This window comes from Protomyctophum bolini (genome assembly GCF_963924005.1).
Source record: "Protomyctophum bolini genome assembly, chromosome: 9".
Taxonomy (NCBI): Eukaryota; Metazoa; Chordata; class Actinopteri; order Myctophiformes; family Myctophidae; genus Protomyctophum; species Protomyctophum bolini.
Window position 1 is genome coordinate 5,167,785 of NC_137870.1, and position 19,837 is coordinate 5,187,621.

The 19,837-nt window shown below is 43.7% G+C and overlaps 2 protein-coding genes across 2 annotated transcripts; both read left to right on the plus strand.

The window, feature by feature from the left end:
- Positions 1 to 5,915: 5,915 nt before the first annotated feature.
- Positions 5,916 to 8,957, plus strand: LOC308320992 (urokinase plasminogen activator surface receptor-like). The gene is made up of 4 exons (XM_080771751.1): positions 5,916 to 6,043; positions 6,151 to 6,321; positions 7,120 to 7,248; positions 8,600 to 8,957. Exons 2-4 carry the CDS (start codon positions 6,216 to 6,218, stop codon positions 8,923 to 8,925), a joined length of 561 nt encoding a protein of 186 aa, XP_080627877.1. The 5' UTR covers positions 5,916 to 6,043; positions 6,151 to 6,215; the 3' UTR covers positions 8,926 to 8,957.
- Positions 8,958 to 17,947: 8,990 nt separating this feature from the next.
- Positions 17,948 to 19,369, plus strand: LOC308321068 (phospholipase A2 inhibitor and Ly6/PLAUR domain-containing protein-like). The gene is made up of 4 exons (XM_080771854.1): positions 17,948 to 18,050; positions 18,158 to 18,328; positions 18,518 to 18,646; positions 18,839 to 19,369. The coding sequence occupies exons 1-4, from the start codon at positions 18,002 to 18,004 to the stop codon at positions 19,162 to 19,164; spliced, it is 675 nt and encodes a 224-aa protein (XP_080627980.1). The 5' UTR covers positions 17,948 to 18,001; the 3' UTR covers positions 19,165 to 19,369.
- The last annotated feature ends 468 nt before the right edge of the window (positions 19,370 to 19,837 follow it).

Here is a 19,837-nt window from a genome sequence, read left to right on the forward strand (position 1 = left end):
ATATCCAAACTCCCTTTCATATCAAAGATTTTAGAGAAAATTGTTTGTGAACAGTTACTTTTAACAGTAGAAAACAATGCAATATTATGAACATTATGTCCTCAAAAGCCCTATTAGCTGACTGACTGACTGACTGACTGACTGATTAAGGCCATCAGCTGACGGTATTTACACACTCACACACATTTCCTCATCACGCACGTGCCGGCACCCGCAAGTGTCTCGCGTTGTGAGCTTGTAGATCTGCTAGGGACCCCCGTCTTTGGTCTAGTTTCCGTTGACTAAATCTACAGTTGATTTGGTCGACTAAAATGTAGGCCTATTTTGTAGGGATGTCTCGGTCTGATCACGTGATCAGAAATCGAGGGCCGATCACGTCAATTTCAAATGATCGGAATCGGATCGGGAGCAAAGAAACGTGATCGGGACATCCCTAGTATCAATATTATATCCATATCATGATATTACACTGGGTATTGTTGTGATTTGGGATATTGTAGCCTACTATTGTGATATGGCATGAACATGTTCTATACAAATATAAATATCGGATCGCGAAAAATCAGGAATCGGATCACGAGCCAAAAAGACGTGATCGGGACATCCCCAGTATTTAGCATGCACTTCCGTGCTGAAAATAGCAGATCTACAAGCTCACAATGCGTCGCAAGCGTCTCGCGTTGTGAGCTTGTAGATCTGCTATTTTCAGCAAGTTAGTTTTTATTTGTCGACAAAATTGTCAATATATGTTAGTCTTAGTTTTAGTAATGGAAGCTTATTTTTTTATTTAGTTATCATTTAGTTTTCGTCAGTGAGAGAAGGTAGTCAACGGACATTTTTCATCATGGTTTTAGTCGACGAAATCAACACTAGTAACTACAACAAATTTAATAACGACTTATGCTGCGAGTAGGTCCGATATTTTAACCACTTTACAGTGTTAATTCTGTTGACTAAGACTAAAAATTACAGACCTATATCCAAACTCCCTTTCATATCAAAGATTTTAGAGATTTTTTTTGTGAACAGTTACTAGCAGTAGAAAACAATGCAATATTTGATAAGTATGATGCCCTACAGTGCCGTACAGTACTATACAGTATGGTACAGTACATCACAAAGGTATAGCCAAATATATGCTTGTACTATCAATTGAACGATTCGGATGAATATTGACTTAATATCCTCCACTACACTAACCTCCGCTGCTGCCGGAGAATGCACTGACTGAATGCACTGACTGTCTCTCCTCAGTTGTCTTTGGAAAATGCCCAGTGTTTTGTTGTCTGTTCTCCAACCAAGGAACATTATGTCCTCAAAAGCCCTATTAGCTGACTGACTGACTGATTAAGGCCATCAGCTGACGGTATTTACACACTCTCACACATTTCCTCATCACGCACGTGCCGGCACCCGCAAGCGTCTCGCGTTGTGAGCTTGTAGATCTGCTAGGGACCCCCGTCTTTGGTCTAGTTTCCGTTGACTAAATCTACAGTTGATTTGGTCGACTAAAATGTAGGCCTATTTTGTAGGGATGTCTCGGTCTGATCACGTGATCAGAAATCGAGGGCCGATCACGTCAATTTCAAATGATCGGAATCGGATCGGGAGCAAAGAAACGTGATCGGGACATCCCTAGTATCAATATTATATCCATATCATGATATTACACTGGGTATTGTTGTGATTTGGGATATTGTAGCCTACTATTGTGATATGGCATGAACATGTTCTATACAAATATAAATATCGGATCGCGAAAAATCAGGAATCGGATCACGAGCCAAAAAGACGTGATCGGGACATCCCCAGTATTTAGCATGCACTTCCGTGCTGAAAATAGCAGATCTACAAGCTCACAATGCGTCGCAAGCGTCTCGCGTTGTGAGCTTGTAGATCTGCTATTTTCAGCAAGTTAGTTTTTATTTGTCGACAAAATTGTCAATATATGTTAGTCTTAGTTTTAGTAATGGAAGCTTATTTTTTTATTTAGTTATCATTTAGTTTTCGTCAGTGAGAGAAGGTAGTCAACGGACATTTTTCATCATGGTTTTAGTCGACGAAATCAACACTAGTAACTACAACAAATTTAATAACGACTTATGCTGCGAGTAGGTCCGATATTTTAACCACTTTACAGTGTTAATTCTGTTGACTAAGACTAAAAATTACAGACCTATATCCAAACTCCCTTTCATATCAAAGATTTTAGAGATTTTTTTTGTGAACAGTTACTAGCAGTAGAAAACAATGCAATATTTGATAAGTATGATGCCCTACAGTGCCGTACAGTACTATACAGTATGGTACAGTACATCACAAAGGTATAGCCAAATATATGCTTGTACTATCAATTGAACGATTCGGATGAATATTGACTTAATATCCTCCACTACACTAACCTCCGCTGCTGCCGGAGAATGCACTGACTGAATGCACTGACTGTCTCTCCTCAGTTGTCTTTGGAAAATGCCCAGTGTTTTGTTGTCTGTTCTCCAACCAAGGAACATTATGTCCTCAAAAGCCCTATTAGCTGACTGACTGACTGATTAAGGCCATCAGCTGACGGTATTTACACACTCTCACACATTTCCTCATCACGCACGTTCCGGCACCCTGCCGCCCCGCCACCGTCTTTGGGGGTCTCAAGGTTCGGGGACCCCCGAGACCCCCCAGGGACCCCCGTCTTTGGTGGTCTCAAGGTTCGGGGACCCCCCGAGCCCCCCCAGGGACCACCGTCTTTGGGGGTCTCAAGGTTCGGGGACCCCCAGGGACCCCCCGAGACCCCCCAGGGAACCCCGTCTTTGAGGGTCTCAAGGTTCGGGGACCCCCAGGGACCCCCAAAGAACCCCCAGGGACCTCCAAATGGTAACTCTGTCATTTTTCAAACGTTTTGAACGGGGGTGGTCTCGTTGTGATTGTGTCGGGTTAGTGAGTTCACACTTCCCACCTTCCCGGGAAGGTGGGAAGTGTGAACTCACTAACCTCCGCCACTGCCGGAGAATGCACTCACTGTCTCTCCTCAGTTGTCTTTGGAAAATGCCCAGTGTTTTGTTGTTTCTTCTCCAACCAAGGAACATTATGTCCTCAGAAGAAGGAGGTAATTCGGTATTTAAGGCCATCAGCTGACGGTATTTACATCCTCACACACATTTGCTCATCATCACACACACCACGGTATTTAAGGCCATCAGCTGACGGTATTTACACCCTCACACATTTGCTCATCATCACGCACCACCATGAAGCTGATTTGGACTGTGTGTGTAACGTGGAGCATCCTCTATGCAGGCAAGTCAAACTCGCTATAGTGTTGATTGTAACAGCTAATTGTTTATAGAGTTTTAGTCTTTGCAATGAGATTTACATTTAGTTTTTGTCACATCTCAGTCATCTGAAATGTTTCAGCGTTGGTCTAGTTTCCGTTGACTAAATCTACAGTTGATTTGGTCGACTAAAATGTAGGCCTATTTTGTAGGGATGTCTCGGTCTGATCAGAAATCGGGGGCCGATCACGTCAATTTCAAATGATCGGAATCGGATCGGGAGCAAGAAAACGTGATCGGATCGCGAAAAATCAGGAATCTAGACTGCTAACTAACACACAAAGGAGGTCACATATCACTCCTGTGCTTGCAGCCTTGCATTGGCTTCCTATCGACTCCAGAATTCAATTTAAAATTGTATTAATTACTTATAAATCTCTTCATGGGTGGAGGTGGACGTATGGCTGCAGGCATCCACTGTGTAGTGAGCATGAGACGGAGAGTGGAGGTGCAGGTGCGTCGATATGTGCCGAGTAGTGCAGAGAGAACGCAGCTCCAGTGCTGTCTTTGGGGATGAGAGTAAAACTGCGTATAATTGAAACAGATGTGGCCTGGGAGGATGAAGCCATGCTTGCTTGTTCCAGCCCCGCTTAAAGTGCTGCAATTCCCTGACTTTATTTCCGTTGCTGTCGGAACATGAAAACCTTGTATTTTCCATGTGTTGTATTTTTTCCTCGTGATTTGTTCCCTGACCGTAACGAGAAGGTTTCTGATCTACAAGCTCACAACAAGGTGCTGCATGCATCGCGATATATTATAGATCTAGCTTGTAGATCGGCTATTTTTATAGTTTTGAAAGTGAACGTGGATTTTTATGAAACGTATGAAGAGATTGTCACTAAATAGTAACAACATTGAACACGGGTGTGATTCTTTTTAGTTTTTCATGTACTTACGGTTTTGGACATACAAGGTTTCCACCCGACAGAGACGTTTTGTTAGAAAGTGCCTAATTGATAGCGATCAGAGAAAAGAGATTATTCCAAGACAGCAAGCCATTAGCATGAAATATAGAGTACAGCATTAGTTCTGACAGGACTTCACCGCATTAGCTTGCAGCAATGTATTTAAGTGAACTGGTTCACTTAAACATAACTTAAACATATTCACCCCAAGGTGAATATGAGACAACTTAGGTCTTCAGACAAAGGTTTTCCCGTTATCCCCGCCACTAAGCTGCGAACCAAAGGAGATCGAGCTTTCGAATTTGTTGCACCCACGCTGTGGAATGATTTACCACTCTGCTTGAGAAACGCTGTGTCTGTTGAGATCTTTAAGAAACTACTGAAAACGCATTTGTACCGCAAACATTTTGGCTTACTCCAGTGATTTCTATGTATTGTATTGTTTTATCTTATCTATTTCTAGGTACTGTCTTTGCTGCTCTGTTTCTTATTTCATTGTTGGTTTATTTTTGATTGACATGTTCTTGTTTTATTCCTTTTATTTTATTGTACAGCACCTTGTAACAACTGTTTTGAAAGGCGTTCTATACATAAAATTACCTTACCTTACCTTACCTTACCTAAAAGATTGAGATATTTAGTTAGACTTAGTTAGATTAGTTAGACTAAAGAATTTCAGATGACTAAACTATACGACTCCAACTAAATGGTGTTATTCAAATTAGACTAAGACTAAATCATTTCTGTCGAAATGAACAGTGTCAGTGTCGAAATTAACACTATAGTCTTAATATTCTAGTCTTAGTCGACTAAATATTAAAATCTTAATTTTTATATTTAGCTGACTAAGACTAGAATGAAACTAAACATTGCAATTTCAGATGACTAAAATAGGTTTATAAAACGAAATGGTGTGTTATTCAAAAGACGAAGAGTAGACTGAGACTAAATCAGAATAGAGCACCGAAGTCTGACATCAATATCGGTAGAGGGCGCAAATCCAGGGGTCCATTTGGTTCCATGTGTACACTCTCAGAGTTAAATTTAAGTTAAACATTGGGGGTCCCAGATATTATAAATGCCATTAAATGGGGGGTCTGTAGTAACCTGACGCTGCCAGATCCAAAAAGCTTGCTACACAAATTTGTTTAACAGCTTATTGGGATCTGGGATCGCGGAAGCAAATTCGATGACGGGGCTGTTCCTTTTTTTCCAAGATACATGGTAGATGATTGGATGGGAGCGTCTGTCTATCACCGTGTCTATCACACAACCAATCATATTGACGTGTCTATATAGCTTCACATCCGGTTTCGCACATTTCCCGCCCTTAGCTCACGCTGATTGGTTCGGTACGGGTCGGATCTGTGTTAGCTCAACCCCCTCAGAGATCCCAGATCCAAATAAGCTGTGAAACAAATTTGTGTAGCAAGCTTTTTGGATCTGGCAGCGTCCGGTTAGGTCTGTAGCCTAATGCATGGCAAACTGGGGGTCCTTGAAATTATGATGGGTTGAGAATCTCTGCTAGAGCCATACAGATCTTCTCTTATTATTGGGGGGTCCCCTGGCAATGGCATATATTTTAAATAGGGAGGTCCGCGGGGAAATTATTGTCAATTTGGGGGTCCTTAACATGAAAAGGTTTGGGAACCACCGGTATAATGAATCTCTATATTTTCCTTCATTCAGCTGAAGCTGTCTCAGACCTGCAGTGTCATACGTGCGAGGATTTCACAGACGCTCAATGCGCCGTCACGGTGGTAAAGAACTGCACCAACGATGATGACGTCTGCTTCTCGGGCGTAATTGAGTGTAACGTACAACTTTCTTTCTTTCTGCTACTTATTTGCTTCAAAAGATATACGATTGCTGACGTTTCCTTCCAAGATAAGTATTTTGTGGTTTTATTTTTTCTGTAGCGACGGTGGGTCCGAGGATCATCATCAGGCAGTGTATTCCCATCAACAGGTGCGGAAACAATACAATGAATATTCCATTCGCTTCTCTTCACACAAACGTGGGTCCAGGAAACGGCCAGTTAACAGGGCTCTGTTGCAATACCTCGGCCTGCAACTTTATGTTCTTTGACGGTACGTCAAATCCTTACCACAATGTTGTGTATATCATCATTCTTCATACCAATGTTTTCAATTGTGATCAGTAAATTGTACTAAAAGTAGGTTCACTTTTAATTCATGTTCATCTTAGCCTTTTAATCATTATATTTTGTTTGACCAAATTGGGATTTAATTTAAAGGACAACTTTAGTTATTTTCAACCACAGTTCATGTTTTAGGTTGTTATTAGAGAAACTAAAAGGTGAGTGTTAATTTTCTTTTATTTGCTGCATTCTTTCGTTTTGGGGATTTTAGCAGTTTTTGACAGGGGGGTGGGGGCATTCGAGCATGGGGCTAAATATGTATTTTTTTCACAAATTATTATGGCAATGTTTTTTATTCATTATTTACTATAGTCCTAATAAACCCCAAGAAATTACATATGGCCACAAAAGATCACATGAATGTGACAAACTGACATACTGAGCCTATACACAGTATAAGCCTTCCCCAGTAGGCTACCTTCACATTCAGTAGATCCTGTGATCTTCTGTGGCCAGATGTAATTTCCTGCAGGGTTTATTACAAAAAAAAAAAAAAATAGAATGTCAATAGGACTCTAGGACACATTATATTATTTAAATAAGTTTTAAGCTTTTGAAAAACACTGTTTGCCAATAATTATTCATCACCTCAAAAATGCAGTCATTTAGTAAGTTACCACATACTAAAACTAAACTTGGAATTAAAGTGAAGCTCGGGTACATTTTAAACGTGCTTAAACACTATGACATGCTAAACTATATGTTTTATTTTGCCGTTTCATTTCAGCTCCTAAGATCCCGTTTGGGCTTCAAATAAACGGTTTGAAGTGCTTCACCTGCCTTTCACCTTTTGACCTCGTATGTCACAGAATAAACATCTGCAGAGGACGGAGGACGACGTGTGTAAACTCAACAGGTCAGTCCTAACAGTGTGTAAACTCAACAGGTCAGTCCTAACAGTGTGTAAACTCAACAGGTCAGTCCTAACAGTGTGTAAACTCAACAGGTCAGTCCTAACAGTGTGTAAACTCAACAGGTCAGTCCTAACAGTGTGTAAACTCAAAAGGGTCAGTCCTAACAGTGTGTAAACTCAACAGGTCAGTCCAACCAATGACTAGTCTAAACCAAAAACTGTCTAAACTAAGTACTGCACCCGATCGGGGATTGTGAGGTCACTTTGTAAAGTCAACTTTTTTAAGAAAGTGTTTCCGGTTCATGGCTTTCAGAGTAAAAGCGATCAGACAACTCTGGCACCCCGGAGCTTCTATTTTGAGGCACTTCCGGCACTGATTGTTAAAGCCCAGATGCACAGGGTTTCCTAGTCGTAACTCCACGGGTCCGCCTGCAGTCCCCGCTCTTACCACTAGGGCCAAGCTTTTTCCATATTTTTCACTTTTGTAATTTCCACCTATGGTAGGTCTACGTGATAGGTACAAATTGTATTCATAGTTACCACCATGAAACTTCCCCAGTTGATTACTTAAACAAAGACAATGATTTATTGTATTACACATTTTCTGAAATTGTACATTTAAATATGCAAATTACCATTGTAACCATTGTATGTAGGAAAATATGCAAAAATAAAATAAAAACTACTACCGTGGAAGGGTTATCATATATTAATTTACTTATATTGACAACTTAATATAGGTGTGTTTTTTCTAACTCAATTCATAATTAACATTCAAATTTTAGAGGTCTAAAGAACTGAACCGGTGGAAAAGGGGACTGTGAGTGTTGAGCATAATTCTCTGCTGTGTGCGTTGACGGACAGATTCCCGGAAATGCTCTCCTCCGCGGCAGTCAGCTGCGGGGGTGGAGCGTCTTTTCCATCCACCAGCTGTCTAAACAGTCGGAAATGACGTAAAAGACAGCTTCTTCTGTCCGCGGCTGTCCACTAAAGTGTGCCAGACGGTTTGTACCGTATGTGTGCAGCCTGCGTTGTGGCTGCCAGTGATATGTGACCCTCCCCTTCCCATTGACCAGAAGGCAGCTTTGCTGTTGGTTGGTGTCCCATTGGCCAGAGGAGCCAATCAGATCCGTCTAACTAGGTGGCGAATTGGAGGCGAAGTCGAACATGGGCGATATTATAGGTCAGGTTTCACCTGACAAAAAAATGATAAAATGTATGTAAAGTATCAATACTGCAATGTAGAAATGCTCCGTTACAAGTCAAAGTTTGCATTACAAAAATGTGCTAATGTTTTTTTGTGTGTGTGCACGCGTGTGTGTGTGTGTGTGTGTGTGTGTGTAATAATCTGTAGTGATAGTGCCGGACGGGAGGCTCCAGCGGGCTTTTGGCTGCGTCTCCCCGTCATGGTGCGATGGTAAGAACCTCCACCTGACGTTCTTCAGCCCTCTGATCACGCTGTCCACGTTCATATCCGGACCTAGGTGCTGCAGCAACGCGGACTTCTGCAACGCCAACGTCTCCGTGCTGTCCCCTAATAACCCCCTGCTGTCGTTGAACCCCCAGCTCGCGGGGCCCCCGAGGCCCTCCCTTATCGCCGGCAGCACCGTCCCTCTGCTGAGCACACACCTCCTGAGCATCTTACCTCTGACGCTTCTGCTCTGCAGTTTGATCGTTTAACCCATTTAGACCTGCAAGGACGATTCTACAAATGCCTTCTAAATCCTTTTTTTTTTTTTTTTAATAATTTTTATCCCATGATTTTGTAACCCAGTTTTATTTTTCACCCAGTGCCAATTATCTAATGAAATCCTGGGCGCTACACTTCCTCTGCCAACCTGGGGGGGCAGCGGACTGACCTCATGCCTCCTTCTATGCATGAGGAGTCCAAGCTGCTTCTTTTCACCTGACAGAGGGGAATTCTCCTGACAGTTTAGTGAAAAAACAATGTATCTATGTCAAAGAAAGGAAGGGATGTAGTGTACAGCTTTAAGAGGAACGGTGTCGTCACTAGGAAGCCGGCAAGCGAGTGGTAGTTGTTGACAGAATGTATGCTCTATGCCTGTACTGTTCACGATGATGGAAATAAAATATAGGATCAATCTTTTAATATAGATAGTTTAGAAAGGACTGTAGCCTATAATTAAGAAACACTGTAAATCTATACCTTCAAATAACCCAGCAGGGAGACCAATTAAATACCGTGCTGTATTTACCGTAAAAATGATTGAGTAGCCCTTTAAATGACCATCATTGTACCAAAAAATAGAAAGATACCTTAAAACATAATTTGGAGGCAGATGAAATAAAGTTCGGAGAAAGTTTAAGGTTTAACCATTATTTTAGTAGGTATAAAGTCAATTTACATAGAGAATGTGCTACATGGTTCAGATTTCAGAATATTATTACATCAATATAATTTAGAATAATCAATTGTTGATTCCAAAAGAACCCGAAGCTGAACTGAACTTCGGAAACGAACACCTCTCCACAGTATTGTTCCAGGCTAAATACTGCAGATCACGTCAGATTTGTTGATATAAAGTTAATTGGCTGGGGATATTTCATGTCCGCAATGTCAGATGACAAGACCAGTGTTGGCGGTCTCTCATTAGTCCAACGCCTAGATGATGAGGATGGAGTTCATCTTCTCTGTCCCGCACATGGATGCCCATTGAGGCCTGGAGAGCCTAGGCAGGCGATGCCAGGCAACCTGTAGATAACTTTCCCTGCACTGAATTTTCGGCAGAGAAAAACACTCCCTGACTCAGTGAGCAGCTTATCTACCTAGGCCAAGGTCAAATACATGCAGTAGACCTCTCATTATTGCGGGTTTGTGGCTGGAGGCAGACAACATGGAGACTGAATAAGGAGTCAACCCGATATTAAATGGGACAGATGAAAACATATTATGGTAATAAACATCGGTGACATGACATTATGACGATAAGGAGAACAACAGGCAGTAGGTTAAGAGTAAAAGGATGATATGAAGAGTAAGGTGACAATATAAATGACCCGGCCTGGATCCAAGTTCAGGAGGATATGGGACATTGACCACTGGACATTAGTTTGTAAACGGATAAGACCCATTTATCTAACACACGATACTTTCAGTAAAGCATTAACTACAATACCGTCACAACTGTGTGGACATCAGCTCATTACAATGTCAAGGACCCCCAAAAATATATGTAATCGGCCGCTCACCCCCATTCTAAAATATGTTGATTTGTGTTAAGAACATTCGCTCTGAAAGAATATACTTTCAATGATTTGCGCCACATTTCCACATTTTTCAAAAATAGCAGATCTTCAAGCTCTTAGCGTGCTATGAGCTTGTAGACGTACCTATTTTCCAATAGCTAAAGTATAACATAATGCTATAGAAACACCAAAAGGGGTTCCCGTCCTGAATTAAATAAAGTGGGGTTTTGCACCTTTTTTCATGTTAAGGACCCCCAAATTGACACTCATTAGACCCTCCCATGTGAAATGACATGCCAGGGAGGCCCCCATAAGAGAAGATCTTTACAGCATTTTCATTTCAAGGACCCCCAGGTCTGACCTGTATTAAGCTACAGTCCCCCATTTATATCTCTGGGACCCCAATGTTTATTTATTTAACGTTAATTGAACTATTTATTTCAGATGTACTGTATGAATCTTAAAACAACAAAATAATAAAATAAATAAATAAAAACAGAAATAATTTGTTTCTTGGACTGGCTGTTCTTTTTTTTTTTTTTTGCTGCTGCTGCTGCCTTGTATTGTACTAAACTGATATGTACCATTTTGGAAAATAAATAAACATTTGAATTATAAAAGAGCACAATCTCTGACACAAAAGTTTGGGTCACACAATTGGCAGGTGGCGTGTGTGTAACATACTGCATGTATTTACCACCACACGATGGCACTGTAGGTAGCACAGACTACCTGTTACCTGTTGCACACTGGTATAGTCCCGCGAGACTTGGGGACGGGAGTTCATGCTAGGATGAGATCCAAGATGGCGGAATAAACAAACCTATGCTGTTACACACGTCTTGTGTTTATCGATATAAAAGGTTTACAAACCAACCAAAGGGTAAACTAATACATGGTGTCAGAGTAGCGGACAATCTGCTAACCCATCGCTGAACAAATGGATTCCTACGGTGTTCCTGCTCCACGGATGGACTGGGATTCCACAAACCTGCCTGAGGCTTGGAGACGCTTCAAGCAGCATGCCCAGCTGATGTTCACCGGCCCGCTCAGAGAGAAGGAAGAGGCGGACCAATGCAGCTATCTCCTTCTATGGATCGGGGAAAAAGGTCGTGATGTTTTCAACACTCACAGCAGATGACGCCAAGAAGTTACAAACTTATTATGATAAGTATACGGCCTATATCACTCCCACAGCCAACCCCATCTATGCTAGATACAAGTTTCAAGAAAGGATGCAGGGTGAAAACATGAATCAATTGAAAAGTTTGTGACTGAGCTAAAACTGCTTGTAAATGACTGTGGCTACCGAGATAGTGATGAAATGGTCAGAGACCGCATTGTTTTCGCAAAACAAATTCACCACATGTACGTGAGAAACTACTCAGCCAGGGAGCAGAGCTCACACTAGAGAAAGCCATTGACATTACAAGGTCCCATGAGCTGGCAAAGCAGCAGCTGAAGACAATGGGTAATGCCAGAGATCACGACACTGTGCATGCTGTAAACAGAAAGCCATACAGGCAGGAGAGACCGCAGAAAGCTGCAAAACCAAGAGAATATGATTCAACTCAGAGAACCTGTGGCGACTGTGCAGGGCAACACAGCAGCAACGATGTTTGTCCAGCAAAAAGGAAAACAATGCATGAAATGCAAAAAGTTTAATCATTTCGCCAGAGCATGTAAATCAAAGGGCCCAGCACAGTCGGGTTTTCACCGCTAGACAGTGCATACTGTCAGAGAGAACTGTGATGCCCCACACACATTAGACACACAGTATGTGTAGTGGTGCACCTGCCTAACTGTCTCCCTGTAGGTGAGCCTCGGTACTTCTTGATTGCTCATTGGAGAGCACCTGGGCCCGGTGCCTCCAGTGAGCTATAACAGCAAGGTCCCTGCCATTCCCTACCAGAGATCCAGAGGAGGCAGACCTGCTGTCTGTGCCTCCATTCCCTGCATGCTTGCCTCCATGTTCCGCTGATATTATGTCCACCTTATTCTTTCCATCCACACACACACCACACCATGTTCCACACATCCATCACCACCACACCACTGATTACTGACTCCACACCTTGTAGGATTTGTTACCGGATTGTGTTATGTTCAGTTCAGTTTAAGTTAATGCCCAAGCCTATGTTTCAATAAACCTATATTGTTCAACTTTCGACGGTCTCCTGCTCCTCATCTTTGTCATGGCAAGAGCCAGCCATGACAGAACACACGAAGAGGACATTGATGAAGAGGAGCCAGGGCTCTACATCGACAGCATCACTATTGAGAATGAAGGGAAAAGCAGTGAGCAAGCTTACGCAGATGTTGAGCTTGGCTCTCCCCCACAAAAGGTCAGATTCAAGGTGCACACCGGTGCACAGGCCAACACCATTCCAGTCAACATCTTCCAGATGCTTTTCCAGGACGTTCCACTGAAACCAGTGACGCGCAAGCTCACAGACTATGGAGGACATGCACTGACTGTGGATGGAAAATGTAAGTTGAAGTGCAGACACAAAAACAATACATTGCTGCTAGACTTCCACATTGTTGACACTAGCTCCCCACCTGGTCTTGCTATGAAAGCATGCCGTGACCTAAACCTAGTCAAGATAGTGATGGCCGTGTCTGAAGACAAAGAAAAAATGGACACTGACTGTCAGAGCATATTGGAGGAGTACGCCGATGTATTCCAGGGCATAGGTGAATTCCCAGGTGAATGCAACTTTCGTGTTGACCCTGACATCACACCAGTAGTCTGCCCACCGCGCAGGATCCCTATAGCTCTACGAAACCGCCTTAAAGATGAGCTCGACAGTATGGAAAACAATAACATTGTCTGTAAGGTCACAGAACCCACAGACTGGGTGAACGCACTCGTCGTCGTGGAGAAGCCAAAGACAGGAACGTTGAGGGTGTGCCTAGACCCCAGGCCCCTCAACAAGGCCACACTGAGGCCTCACTACCCCCTACCTACTTAGACCCCAGGCCCCTCAACAAGGCCATACTGAGGCCTCACTACCCCCTACCTAGACCCCAGGCCCCTCAACAAGGCCATACTGAGGCCTCACTACCCCCTACCTAGACCCCAGGCCCCTCAACAAGGCCATACTGAGGCCTCACTACCCCCTACCTAGACCCCAGGCCCCTCAACAAGGCCATACTGAGGCCTCACTACCCCCTACCTAGACCCCAGGCCCCTCAACAAGGCCATACTGAGGCCTCACTACCCCCTACCTAGACCCCAGGCCCCTCAACAAGGCCATACTGAGGCCTCACTACCCCCTACCTAGACCCCAGGCCCCTCAACAAGGCCATACTGAGGCCTCACTACCCCCTACCTAGACCCCAGGCCCCTCAACAAGGCCATACTGAGGCCTCACTACCCCCTACCTAGACCCCAGGCCCCTCAACAAGGCCATACTGAGGCCTCACTACCCCCTACCTAGACCCCAGGCCCCTCAACAAGGCCATACTGAGGCCTCACTACCCCCTACCTACTTTGGAGGACGTCATCACAAAGCTCGCCGGAGCAAAATACTTCAGCGTTCTAGACGCTAGGTCAGGCTATTGGGACATAAAGCTGAGCAATGAGTCTTCAATGTTAACCACGTTTAATACAGTGTTTTGGCAGGTATCGCTTCCTCAGACTGCCATTCGGGATCATCTCAGCACAGGACGAGTTCCAGCGGCGTGTAGACGAGACATACGAGGGCCTCAGCGGCGTGGCAGCCATCGTCGATGATGTACTGGTGTTCGGTAAAACCAAGCTGGAACACGACCGACACCTCAGAGCCATGCTGCAGCGCACCAGAGAGAGAGGTGTGAGACTGAACCCTGACAAATGCCACATTATGCGTGTCAGAGGTCAGTTATTTTGGCCACACACTGTCACATGAAGGCATAAAGCCTGATCCACAGAAGGTGAACGCTGTGAAGGAGATGCAGCCACCACGGAACAAGGCAGAATTGGAGACAGTCCTGGGGATGATAAACTATCTGGCCAGATTCGCTCCACATCTGTCGGAGATCAACTCACCACTGCGACAACTACTAAAACACGACAGTGAGTTTGTGTGGGATGCCAACCACGACAAAGCAGCCAGGCCCAGTACTGTCGTACTTTGACCCTGAGAAAGAGCTACGGCTCCAAGTGGACGCTTCTAAGAGTGGCCTTGGTGCAGTCGTGCTTCAAGACAGCAAGCCAGTTGCCTATGCATCAAAATCTCTCAACAGCACCGAAGAGAATTATGCACAGATAGAAAAGGAACTGTATGCTGTGCTGTTCGGCTGCAAACGTTTCCACGAGTACATGTATGGCCGCAAGGTAGTTGTAGAGTCAGACCACAAGCCTTTGGAGGCTATACTCAAGAAGCCACTGGCAGCAGCGCCACCAAGACTGCAGAGGATGATACTGCAACTCCAGAGGTACGACATCACAATCATTCACAGGCCTGGAAAAGACATACCTGTGGCTGACACGCTGTCACGGAAGTCCATAGAGTACCATGACAGAACCCTGCATGAAGGAATGGAGGCCCAGGTGCACACAGTTATCAGCAGCGTTCCTGTGAGTGACAAGAGACTGTCAGAAATAAGAGAGGCTACGAGCCAAGACTCACAGCTCGCTACACTGAGAGAAGCTACACTGGATGGCTGGCCTGACACAAGGTCACACTGCCCGCTTAGCATTCAAGAGTTTTGGAACCACAGAGATGAAATCTCAGAAATCAACGGTATCATGTTCAAGAGTGAAAAGATCATCGTTCCCCGTAAGCTCAGGGAGACCATGATAGAGCGGATACACTCCAGCCACATCGGTGTGGAAAAGAGCAAAAACAGAGCTAGAGACCTTCTATTCTGGCCCGGCATGGGAAAAGAGATCGAGGCGGCAGTGGAAGGCTGCAGTATATGTCAAGAGCGACGCAGCGCAAACCCCAGAGAGCCCCTGCTGTCACATGCCATCCCAGAAAGGCCGTGGCAGGTGTCGGTGATAGGCACCGACCTATTCACCTGGAACTCAAGAGACTATCTCATCGTTGTAGATTACTACAGCAGATTCTTTGAGCTGGAAAGACTGTACAGCTGTACTTCAGCAGCTGTTATCTCCAAACTCAAGTCCATCATGTCCAGGCAAGGCATCGCAGAGGTCTGGATCAGCGACAATGGACCTTGTTACAGCTCGAGTGAGTTTCAACGCTTTGCAGAATCATGGGGTTTCACACACACCACCACTAGCCCCCACTACCCACAGAGCAATGGCCTCGCAGAGAAGTATGTCCAGATAGCCAAGCGCATACTGGACAAGGCCAAAGCTGAAAACAAAGACCCCTACCTCAGTCTACTAGAGTATCGCAACGCGCCTGTAGACAACCTGAAATCACCAGCACAACTTCTCATGAGTCGGAGACTACGCTTGATTCTTCCTGCAACAGCAAAACACCTGCAACCTCAAGTCGTCTGTCAGCGGTCAGTACGTGAGAGGAGAGAGATCTGTCAGCAGCGGCAGCAGTCGTATTTCAACAGATCTGCCAGACCTCTACCCCAGCTAGCTGCTGGTACGCCTGTCCGTTTTCGCCAGCAGGACGGTTCCTGGAAACCTGCAACAGTGACACGACCTGCACACACAGACAGGAGCTACCACATCACCGCCACCCGGAAGGCTGCCGGAAGGACCGTCTATTTCCGCATTTTTTCGCTGATTCAGCATTTGGACACCAAATTTTGGTGTCCAAATGCGGAAGTGCAGCTGGGCTTTAACATTGGGCGCTCGGTTTGCAAGGGGTTTCCTCGTCAAGAATCCACGGGTCCGCCTGCAGTCCTTCCTCTTACCACTAGGGCCCAGCGCTTCAACATTGGAGTGCTTAGCTGGCCCCGTGGCTTACACAGCCACAACACCCCCCCCCCCCCTTGTGGTCGGGGTACATTAACCACTTCAGCCCTATTTAAACTTTGGCTATTTTCAAAATATTGGTATACATTAAAGATAACTTGAAATGACACATTTCTACTTTTCTACATTTCTACTTTTACTCTGTGTACCTTAAGTACATTCCGATGCCAATACTTTTGTTGTCACATTGTTGTCATTGGCAAATGACAGCAATTTGTGCTCTCAGTTGTCTTTGGAAAATGCCCAGTGTTTTTTTTCTCCAACCACGTAACATTATTTCTTCACCAGTAAAAGCCCGGTATTTAAGGCCATCAGCTACACCCTCACACACATTCTTCTCATCATTACTCACCAACATGAAGCTGATCTGGACTGTGTGTGTAACGTGGAGCATCCTCTATGCAGGCAAGTCAAACTCGCTATAGTGTTGATTGTGACAGCTAATTGTTTATAGAGTTTTAGTCTTTGGGAATGAGATTTACATTTAGTTTTTGTCACATCTCAGTCATCTGAAATGTTTTAGCATTGGTCTAGTTTCCGTTGACTAAATCTACAGTTGATTTGGTCGACTAAAATGTAGGCCTATTTTGTAGGGATGTCTCGGTCTGATCACGTGATCAGAAATCGGGGGGCCGATCACGTCAATTTCAAATGATCGGAATCATAATCGGGAGCAAAGAAACGTGATCGGGACATCCCTAATATAAATATTATATCCATATCATGATATTACACTGGGTATTGTCTGTGATTTGGGATATTGTAGCCTACTATTGTGATATGGCATGAACATGTTCTATACAAATATAAATATCGGATCGAGAAAAATCAGGAATCGGATCACGAGCCAAAAAGACGTGATCGGGACATCCCCAGTATTTAGCATGCACTTCCGTGCTGAAAATAGCAGATCTACAAGCTCACAATGCGTCACAGCGTCTCACTTTGTGAGCTTGAAGATCTGCTATTTTCAGCAAGTTAGTTTTTATTTGTCGACAAAATTGTCCATATATGTTAGTCTTAGTTTTAGTAATGGAAGCTTATTGTTTTATTTAGTTTTCGTCAGTGAGAGAAGGTAGTCAACGGACATTTTTCATCATGGTTTTAGTCGACGAAATCAACACTACAACTACAACAAATTTAATAACGACTTATGCTGCGAGTAGGTCCGACATTTTAACCACTTTACAGTGTTAATTCTGTTGACTAAGACTAAAAGATTGAGATATTTAGTTAGACTTAGTTAGACTAAAGAATTTCAGATGACTAAACTATAGGACTCAAACTAAATGGTGTTATTCAAATTAGACTAAGACTAAATCATTTCTGTCGAAATGAACAGTGTCAGTGTCAAAATTAACACTAGTCTTAATATTCTAGTCTTAGTCGACTAAATATTAAAATCTTAATTTTGATATTTAGCTGACTAAGACTAGAATGAAACTAAACATTGCAATTTCAGATGACTAAAATAGGTTTATAAAACTAAATGGTGTGTTATTCAAAAGACGAAGAGTAGACTGAGACTTAACATGAAAAGGTTTGGGAACCACCGGTATAATGAATCTCTATATTTTCCTTAATTCAGCTGAAGCTGTCACAGACCTGCAGTGTCATACGTGCGAAGATTTCTCAGACGCTCAATGCGCCGTCACGGTGCTAATGAACTGCACCAACGATGATGACGTCTGCTTTTCGGGCGTAATTGAGTGTAACGTACAACTTTCTTTCTTTCTGCTACTTATTTGCTTCAAAAGATATACGATTGCTGATGTTTCCTTCCAAGATAAGTATTTTGTGGTTTTATTTTTTCTGTAGCGACGGTGGGTCCGAGGATCATCATCAGGCAGTGTATTCCCATCAACAGGTGCGGGAACAATACAATGAACATTCCATTCGCGCCTCTTCACACAAACATGGGTCCAGGAAACGGCCAGTTAACAGGGCTCTGTTGCAACACCTCGTCCTGTAACTTTATGTTCTTTGACGGTACGTCAAATCCTTACCACAATGTTGTGTAATTCATCATTCTTCATACCAATGTTTTCAATTGTGATCAGTAAATTGTACTAAAAGTAGGTCCACTTTTAATTCATGTTCATCTTAGCCTTTTAATCATTATATTTTGTTTGACCAAATTGGGATTTAATTTAAATTTATTTTGCCGTTTCATTTCAGCTCCTAAGATCCCGTTTGGGCTTCAAATAAACGGTTTGAAGTGCTTCACCTGCCTTTCACCTTTTGACCTCATATGTCACAGAATAAACACCTGCAGAGGACGGAGGACGCAGTGTGTAAACTCAACAGGTCAGTCCTAACAGTTTTGCAGACTGACAAAAAATAAATAAATGTAAAGTATCAATACTGCAATGTAGAAATGCTCCGTTACAAGTCAAAGTTTGCATTAAAAAAATGTGCCAAATGTTTTTTTGTGTGTGCGTGCGTGTGTGCGTGCGTGTGTGCGCGCGCGTGTGTGTGTGTGTGTGTAATAATCTGTAGTGATAGTGCCGGATGGGAGGATCCAGCGGGCTTTTGGCTGCGCCTCCCCGTCATGGTGCGAGGGTAAGAACCTCCACCTGGCGTTCTTCAGCCCTCTGATCACGCTGTCCACGTTCATATCCGGACCTAATTGCTGCAGCAACGCGGACTTCTGCAACGCCAACGTCTCCGTGATTGCCCCTAATAACCCCCTGCTGTCGTTGAACCCCCAGCTCGCGGGGCCCCCGAGGCCCTCCCTTATCGCCGGCAGCACCGTCCCTCTGCTGAGCACACACCTCCTGAGCATCTTACCTCTGACGCTTCTGCTCTGCAGTTTGATCGTTTAACCCATTTAGACCTGCAAGGACGATTCTACAAATGCCTTCTAAATCCTGACAGTTTTCTGAAAAAACAATGTATCTATTATGTCATTCATTTTCATGTCTGTAGTGTACCGCTTTAAGAGGGACGATGACGTCACTAGGAAGCCGGCAAGCGAGTGGTAGTTGTTGACAGAATGTATGCTCTATGCCTGTACTGTAAACAACAAGTAGAGGTTAAGGTAATACAATCAATTATTTTTCAGGGTGTGTAAAGGATAGATGGGCGCTGGATATATGGTGTAAACCAAAGCTCCGCACATACTGTGAGATAGAACAGGTCTACGAGACAGAAAACTATGTACAGTATAATATGTCAAAGAAAAAACGATCCTTGTGTGCCCAAATTAGAGCTGGCATACTTGGTCTGCATATTGAGACAGGTAGATATGTAGGCACGGTGGAGGAGGATAGACTATGTAGTCTGTGTGATCTAAAGCAAATCGAAAATGAAATGCATTTTGTTTTTTACTGTCCATTCTACAACTCCATTAGGGAGAGACTTTTTAATAAGATAGACCCAAACCATGCATTTGTAATATGGTTGGAGGACTTCGAGAGACTGAAGTGCCTGTTTCAAAAGTACACTTTTTCATTTGCCTCATTCCTTGAGAAGGCCTGGTCATTGAGGAGGAGGGCC